Source organism: Pteropus alecto, unplaced genomic scaffold (genome assembly GCF_000325575.1).
Source record: "Pteropus alecto unplaced genomic scaffold, ASM32557v1 scaffold326, whole genome shotgun sequence".
In the NCBI taxonomy this organism is placed as follows: domain Eukaryota; kingdom Metazoa; phylum Chordata; class Mammalia; order Chiroptera; family Pteropodidae; genus Pteropus; species Pteropus alecto.
In genome coordinates, this window is record NW_006438873.1 from 470,790 (window position 1) to 479,929 (window position 9,140).

At 41.2% G+C, this 9,140-nt stretch overlaps 1 protein-coding gene across 1 annotated transcript in view; it reads right to left on the reverse strand.

Moving 5' to 3' along the window:
* The window catches only part of LOC102892935 (peptidyl-prolyl cis-trans isomerase A), a 24,222-nt gene extending 15,461 nt beyond the window's left edge, over nucleotides 1-8,761 (reverse strand). The window contains exon 1 of the mRNA XM_006915965.3: nucleotides 8,678-8,761. Coding sequence (XP_006916027.1) covers nucleotides 8,678-8,761 — 84 coding nt within the window. The remainder of the gene's footprint in view (nucleotides 1-8,677) is intronic.
* Between the last annotated feature and the right edge of the window lie 379 nt (nucleotides 8,762-9,140).

Genomic DNA, 9,140 nt, shown 5'->3' on the forward strand with positions numbered 1-9,140 from the left:
AAAAAAGAACTCTGAAAGTGTCCAACCAACAGGTTATATTGTGAGAACCCAATTGTGAGACTGCTTAGCTCAGGTACTTATCTTTGATGAATGTTGCCGATTGCTAGAAAGAGCCGGTATTCAATTGCTACTTACTGCTAGAATGAGACAATATTCAATGAAATTCAAGGAGAAAGGTATCAGGAAAGTACAGGGCTTACAAAAGGAGTATGTCTCTCACTTACTGTAGATTATTATTATTATATTATAAATAACATATAGAATTAAATATACATTATATATTAATCACTTACATAATTACATATAAGTATAATAATCTTATACATAATAACTACTAATGATATATAATCATATTGTAGAATCCACACACAGTCGCCATTTCAGTTGACTCTGTGAAATAATGCTTGGTAGGAATAAACTAGCAGAGAAATGAATAACAGTGAATTGGATATTTATTGACTATTGGAGATGGAGCTACAATTTGCAATCATCTGTCAGCAAAAGCTAGTGAAAGCCTTTTTCCTACACGTCCGGATAAATGTCCTGAGAAATAGAAGACATTGCATCATTATCAACATATTCCTTTCACTTGACGTAAACCTCAATCTGTCAGAAGCAAATTCCGACATTTTCGCTCCCTCCTGCTTTAAACGGTTTTTCTAATCTTCTCTTGGTTTTGGATCCTGAGGGTTTTCTTACACCCCAGGACAAGAAAACTCGGTGAGATTGAGGGGGGTGGGGAAGAAGGGTGCTATTCATTTGTAAAGTGGTAGAAGGGCCACAGTGAAAAGAGAACCACAGGGTGCCTCTCTGGGAAATTGCTTCTGGTAAACAATCCTCCTTTCTTCCACCCCTTGCAGGGTGTGCATGCCTCCAGGGTTACAAGTAACCTAATTTGAAGGCCACAGCTCTAATGACCTTCAGGTCTCCGATAGATTTGGGAGCCTCCAGCCCTGCGGCCCACTCAGTCTCTCCTGGGATGCTCCCAGGCAGCCACCCAGACTGAGGGACGCCAGGAGCCTCCTTCCCTTAATCCCTCCAGCTGGGGCTGGAGGCCCTCTCAAGGGCAAGGAAGGAGGCCTTTTCCCCCAACTCCTCCACCCCTCAGCAGAGGGGGGATTGCCTGAGCCGACTGCACTGACGCTTAAGCCACAAGATTTCTGTACCAGGTAGATCTAGGGAATGCAATCTTGCTAGCAAGGGAAAAAAAGCATTACTGTTTCCACATCCAGGATTGGGGGAGGCCTTGACCTAATTAGTTTCCATATTCAGGAAGGGAGTAAGCACAGACCTTGTAAATGTTTCCATATCTGGGAAGGAGGGTAGACAGAGACCCTGCCTCCTTCCTCTTCCACCTCCTTCTGGAGCAGGTGACCCAGCAAAGCTGTCTCCAGCTGCAGTGAGAAGGATTTGGGCAAGAACTGGAACTTCCTATATCTTCCCTCCAGCCTCACTAGAAGGCCTCAGGTGGCTCTATACCAGAGAAGGAGCAAGGAGGGAAGGAGGGACAGAAGAGTCTCACCCTATTCACCCTGCAAATTGAAAAGCAAGAAGATTCCCATGCTCCAGCCCTGGTGCAGAGCCCCATGGGGCACCAGGAACTGCAGTCTGTCCCTTAGATGCTATAGTACAGTGGAGTGACAGGTGGGTCCTGTCTGGAAGCCCCTATTCTCCGCATAGTGCCAATCAGAGGAATTCAGAGACCCTGCCTGTTACAGTCAGGTATAAATGATGAATAAAATTCTATCGGACACCAACAATGGAGCATTCATTCATTTAATAAGCATTTTGCACGCCCATGTCTCATGCGAACTGTGCTAAATTCTGGGGAATCACTGGAACTCATGACATTAGGTTCCTTTTTTTCCTGGATGTGATGGAGTGGGATGTGGGGACTCTAACAAAGTCAAAACAATTTTTTAAATGAATGGAGATAGGCAACGATTTCTGGGCTATGACGCTAGAAACAGCAAGTACGAAGACCCTAGAGAGAACAGTGTTGGAGGGATGGGTAGAAACTCGGTGTGGCTGGGGTAACTCACTGTGAGTGGAAGTTAGGAGATTACTCTGGACTAGGGTAAAGGTTTTGTAAGAGCAAAGGAGCTATGGGAATATTGCAATCCATAATAAGATCTACAACCATTGTTTCTCTTGTAATTATTGTATTGTCAGTTTCCAGAGAGCCAGACTGAAGTTATAGGGACATCAGTGGGCAGAATCCCTTAACTAGAGAATATCCCTCAGCAGGGAGCAAGGTGAAGCAGGACTGTCCACACTCTAGTTCCACCACTCATCAGCTGCACATCTGGCCCAACCTTGATGAAGCTTATAGTCTAACATGGATGAAAGATGTCGCAATGTGAATGAGCTGGAGGTTGTATTCAGGGGAGGATAGGATGCTTGAGCAGCAGAGGAGGGGATACCACCCAATGGTCAGCCTCTGCCAGGCAAAGAGCTCCTGGAGGGAGAGCCAGCCACCCACGCATTTCCCCATTTGCTGAGTTGGCAAGTATGTTCTTGGACCAAATAACAGCTGTGGGGTGGAGGGGCTCCAGGTGGGAAGAATCAGGAAGAATTAAGGTGATAGCCCATTCCTAATCTACCACAGTTGTTCTGGCTTTGAAAGAAATATGTCATGCAACTTGTCCTGTCCCCTAGTTCTCTCTTTCAAATAAGATTTTTAAATTTTTCTTATGCTAAAAGGGATATGTGTCCATTGTGGCTACTTTATAAATTACAGTAAGAAAATAGTAAAGGGAAAAAAATTAAAATCACCTATAAGCAGACCAACCAGAGATGATTCCTGGAAATATTTTGGAGCATTTTCATCCATGTTTTTCAATGCAAATATATTCATGAAAACCTCTAGTATGAGCATACTATCTTTCATTCACTCAACAATTTTTAACTGAGTGCCTCTTATGTGCAAAGCATTGTTTCAGGTACCAAGGATCCAGCAGCGAACAAAACAGACAAAATTCCTAGACTTTATGGAGTTTGCATTCTATGCTATATGCATATCATATTTTTCATTTAACATGATTGAATCAGCACTGCCCATACTCTCATTAAATATTCTTTAGAGACATGACTTGTAATGACAGCTTAAGTTTTCATTGTATGGATACATAAAAATGTAATTGCCATTCAGAAATTTTTGGATTTTCAGCTCATTTCTATTTTTTTCATAAAAATCCATGTATAGTCATTGTTTTGTGCCTTGCTACTTCCAGTCTTATGGAGAATCCCTAGGAGCAGAGTTATTTGGTCAATGAGGAGATAACTGAAGGTTCTTAACATAATCAGACAACACAGGGCTAACTACTCTTAAGGGTTAGGGCTATTTATTTCATTTTATATGTATATATAAAATACATATATATATATATGTTCACATTTGTCATAACTCAGGGATAGAGTATTTCATTTTGAGATGGTTGATATATTTCAAAGTTGTGTTTATTAATTAGTAATATTAATTCTGAAGCCGCTTTAGATCTTATCGTTACTTCAGTTATTGAGTTTATAAACATGAATTAAGTTCTTGGGATATATCATGTGTGGTTTGGTTAAGTTTTGTATGTTTGCTGGTTTTTATTTTTAAATAGAGTTGGGTTTTTTTGTTTGTTTTTGTTTTTGTTTTTTGGGGGGAAGGTAACAGCTAAACAAAATGCCAAACTTCCGATACTTTCTTGAACCACGACCACATTTAAGGAACTTTAAAAAACCACATATTTTAAAAGTGCTTATGGTTGAAAATATGAAATGTTTTCTAAAGAAAAACAAAATTGATTTCTTCAATTGATTTAACCTAAGTAATTGAAAGACTGTTCATTCATGTAGCTAACTCAATTTTTGCTTTCTTTTTCTTATTTATTCAGAGACTAGAAATGAGAGATGAACTTTCTTGCCTTTTAAATTTCCAAACAACTGATCAGTTTAGAACGTCTTATTCTAAAGAAAGAACGTTGTTTTTCTCTATCCATCCATCCATCCATCCATCCATCCATCCATCCATACATACATACATACATACATTTATCAATCTATACATCCATCAATCTATCCATTCAGATTTTGTCATCATCAGAAACTGAATTATGTTTGAAATCAAATAGTCCTTGTTGTCATCACTAGCCCCTGTCCCTTCAGGTCTTCCATCCCTCCAATACACACAATTCACACATAAAATTCTTTGACCATATTGGCACATTTAGTCTACTACCTGACTTTATGTTTCTCCTTGTCTAATTGAGATTCCATGGTCCATTTTGACAACAACTCTGTATTAGTGTTCTATTTCTGTGTAACAAACTACCAAAAACTTAGAGGCTTAAAATAACACCATTTACCATCTCACAATTTGATAGGTCAGAAGTCCAGTTAGAGTCGACTGGGTCCTTTGCTTAGGGTCTCACAAGGCTGAAATCAAGTTATGGGCTGGGCTTTCATTTGACAGCTTTCGAGAAGAATTCATTTCTGAGAATCTATTTCCACATCCCCGTCCTTCACCATTACTGACTGTAGTTGTCAACCTCCAAGATGGCGCTCAGCTATCCTCATTTTCTTGTGAACTGCTCTCCCACAGCAAGCAGGGATGACCTGTGTGACCCATACGATGTTACAGAAATGACACTGTGTGACTGCTCTAGCTAGGTCATAAAAGACATTAAGAGTTTCTGCCTCGTTCTTTCTTGGATCAGACTCTCTGGAGGAATCTGGCTGCCATATTGTAAGGATACTCAAGTAGCCCTGTGGAATGCCATGTGGGGAGGAACTGAGGGCTCCTGACAACAGCCAGCATCCGCTTGCCAGGCACTTGACTGAGCCATGCTAGAAGTGGATCACTCCCCTGGTCAAGCCTTCAGATGACTAGAGCCTCAATCTACATCTTTTCTTTGCGTTTTTTCATTGTTATTATTGTGGTAAAATTCACATAACACAAAATTTACTATCTTAATTTTTAAGAGTGCAGTTCAATGATATTAAATAAATTAGTGTTGTTGTGCAGCCATCACCACCACCATCCCCAGAACTCCTTTTGTCTTGTAAAACTGATACTCTGTACTCATTTAACAATAACTCCCCATTTTCTCCTCCACCAGCCCCTCCTGGCACCCACCACCCACCATTCTTTTTTATCTATTTGTAACCAAACAAGAAGAGAGTTCATCTGCCCAGCGCACAGCAGAGCCAAACATTGAACACTGAGAATTACAGGGGAGTAATTAGTGTAGCCATGCAAGGAGAATGAGAAGCTGTCGCTTCAAACCCGAACTCCCTGATGGCTTACTATTAGAGGGGTTATAAAGGCAAAAACTCATGAGTAATCATGAGTAGGGGTTCAGGGTCATGGGTTATGTTGACTGGTCATGTTGTGCAAGCTTCAGCAATTTTCTTAATCTGATTTATTTAGTTCTTGGCGGCACCCTGTCCAGGGTCTTTGAGACTGTGGCCAGGTGGTCTTCCTGCTTAGAGTTCTGCAAGACATCTTGGGATTGTGAGTCAGTTATGTTATCTTAAAAGCAGGGGGAAAAAAACAAAACAAAACAAAACAGAGCTATACATTTTGTGCTTAACAGGCAACATTCTTCTGTTATCTTAAGCAGAGTGTACTTTTATGATCTTCCCTGAAATGTGCTTTACAGGGAGGCCTCCAGGCCCCAGGATGTGACCACATTCCAGTACAACTATAACTCTTAAGAGAGCTAATTTAATAATTTTATTTTTTTTATTCTTTATGTATTTTTTAATTTAATAATTTTAACTAAAAGCCAAATTGTAGTACACCTATTCTGTTATGATTCGCTATTGGGTTCAACTATAAGTACTTCATATAAACGGAATCTTTTTGAGATGGACTGCACAGGGATTCCAATATCTCCAAATCTTTGTCACGCTTGTTATTGTTATTGTTATTGTTGCTGTTTTGTTTTGATTTGATAGTAGGCATTGTGTGAGCTGGTTGAGGCAGTAGTTTGCTGTGGAAGAGTTTTAAGCTGGAAGACACACATCTGTGCTTTCACATTCATCTGGTGGCTGATGAATGGCTGGGAGGAGATAAGGGAGGATGCATCAGTTGGAATTTACTGTAGCCATTGTAGGGGAGAAGATGGCAGCTGGCTCTAGAGTGGACCAATGGGGATGGAGAGAAGTGGAGAGATTTGAGAGTGATCTTGATGGCAGGGATAGAAAAAAGATGGCAATTGGGAGAGCATTTTTATGTCTGGACATTTCACTAGAACATGAACACAAGGCCCAGTGTCCAGATGAAAATTTCAGGTCAACAGCCTTCCATGGAATTTCCCCCCGATTCATGAGCTGAATGCCGCCTAGAGCCCAAGCTGTGTATACATCAGTGTTTAATAATTAAGGAAGGGACCTGTTTTCTTGAAAGGGCACATTGTGCCCAGTGTTCAAGAGAATGCCTATTTACAAAATGTAAAAAGGTGTGAGGACTAGCTGCCTGTTTTGCAAATATATTCCCAGTTCCTAGTTTTAATAAGTTTTCCCCTAATATTCAGAGTACTGACCATCTTACACTTGCATTTTCTAACACAGTGAGTATATTTCATATCACCGAACAAAGTATGTCTATAAAGGATGATTCTCAAGCTGAATAAAAAACAAATTTAACTGTAAAACAATAAAAAGAATTTCACTTTTATTACTTTGTCACCTCACTTTATGGCAGTGGTTCTCAACAGGGAGCAATTTGGGCCTCCAGGGGACATCTGACAATGTTTCGAGACAGCTGGGGGTGGATAGTGCTACTGGCATCTAGAATTGGAGGTCAAGGATGCTGCTCATCATTCTATGACCATAGAACAGCCCCCTACAGCAAAGAGTGATCCAGCCCCAAATGTCATTAGTACTGGGGTTGAGAAATCCAGCTCTGTAGATACCTAAACAAACACACACAGCAATTTTCAAAGCTATTGCCTGTTTTGCAATGAGTTATATTGTCTCATACTTAGAAAAACTGTACAAACATGACTTCCGGGAAAGTTGAATTGCTTCCCCGTGGTGGAAATTCTAGAGCTCTCACTGCCTATGAGCCTAATGGCTTTTAATAAAAGGGCTTAGGTTTTTTTCTAATAACAATGGGGAGGTGATGGTTGGAAATAAGTGAGTGGTAAAATCTTATTTGTGTGAGAAATTGATTGTGGGTGGGCAGGAATGGGAGCAGGATACCATCAGGAGACCAGTGGAATAATCCAGGAGAAAGATGAGAGGGGATAGACCAGAGGGCCAACAAAGGAGGTAAAGAGAACTGGTCTGAAGGGGGTGTTTTGGAGGCATAATAAACAGGACTGTGGCTTGTAGTATATAGAGACTGCAGATAACACAAGGTTGCATTGACATCCACGCTTCTGCCTCACAACAGTCATAGGTGTTTTTCTTCCTCAAGAGAAGTGTAGGTAGAACTTTGATTCCCAGAGATTTTGAAAGTTAATGAGCAGCCAAAGTTTCACCCTGAGAACAAGAAATCAGTTTCTTACAGAGAAAAAAGACCAGCTTGGCAAGGAGAGTTCTGGAGGAGACTCAGGCCATTTCTATTCCTCTCCTCCTAAGCTCTCCTCCTCAGGAAAGACTGAGGCCCACAGGAGGCAGATTTGGGGAGAAAACTGGAAATGCAGATTTGGAGAGAAGACTGGAAATGGGCAAGAACAAATCTCTTCTGGGAGCCAGGGCTACCACTCCATTCCCTGAGTAACAGAAGGGCCAGGGTTCCTGCTGCCACCCTACCTGGGCTTGAATTACCTGGGGACCTCCTGGCATGTATCATTCATCATGGATTGTTTTGCATTCATTGTGATTTCTAAAGACATTGTATTACAATATTATTTATCTTGATTACTGAGTTCTTTGGTATCTCCTTAAGCACTGGGAGACTCACTTCACCCCAGATCCTGATATTATGAGAAGTACAGAGTGCTGGTTCTTACTTTTCCAATTTTAGTATATGGGTTGCCGAAGAGAGCACTGGTTCTTATTTTTCAACTGAGAGGACAGATACAGAGGGAGAAATGACCCCAACTCTCTAGAGCTAATTAAAATCCTGAGGCAAAGTCTAGAGAATGATGCATCCAAATGTTCACTTTCTCCACTCCACTTCTGCTCAAGGAACGTAAGTCTTAAGTTGATATTGACCTTGAAGGGCAAGCAACGACTGAGCAATCCAGAATATAGAGAATTTATGTGAAACAGGTTTGGCTTATAAGAGAACTCATGGCATGTGTCAAACACTGGAGATAATAAGGACTTGGTATCTCCCACTGGAGGAAAGAAGGATGTTCACAGGAAAGCTTGGAGATCTTTAGAAATGACTTGCAACCATCTATGTAGCTGTGAATTCACTTTGTCAAAACACAATGAGCCTACTATGCTGGTATGGGCCTAATTGCATCCTCCTCCAAATTCATGTGTCACAGTCCTAACCCCTAGAACGTCAGAATGTGACTGTATTTGGTGATGGAGTCTTTAAAGAGATATTTGAGGTAACATGAGGTCATTAGGGTGGGATTATTTCATAATCCAATGACTGACACCTTATAAGAAGAGGAAATTTGGACCTACACAGGTACACAGGGACGACCATGTGGGCACACAGGGAGAAGACAGCTGCCTAGAAGCCAAGGAGGGAGGCTTCAGGAGAAACCAATCCTGCTAGCACCTTCATCTGAGACTTGTAGTACCCAGAATTGTGCGACAAGACGTTTCTGTCGTTTAAGCTGCCCAGTCGGTGGTACTTCGTCATGGCAGCCCTAGCAGACTAATACGACTCAATATCTGCAATGAAAGACAGTGCTGAGTTTATTTTTTACCATAATAAGGGAGAGCTATGCTAGTCAGGAAGTCTCTCCATGCAGATGGACTGATTTTATGAGATTTGGAGTTCAGAGGTTGGAGGGCCTTCAGAGACATAAACAGGTTGACATCATCTGTAGAACTGTGGTTTCCCGAGTGAGACCCTTGTCGATTGGTTGGTGTTCTGAGGCGTGTGTATCAGAGTGAATCTATCCTTGATGGGCCCTTTCATTGATGACTTTCCAAAGAAAGCACTGGCACTGATTATTTGGCTTCAAAAAGTGTGTTCACTGGGGTGAGCTGTCATTGATCAGTTGAATGGGTTTAAA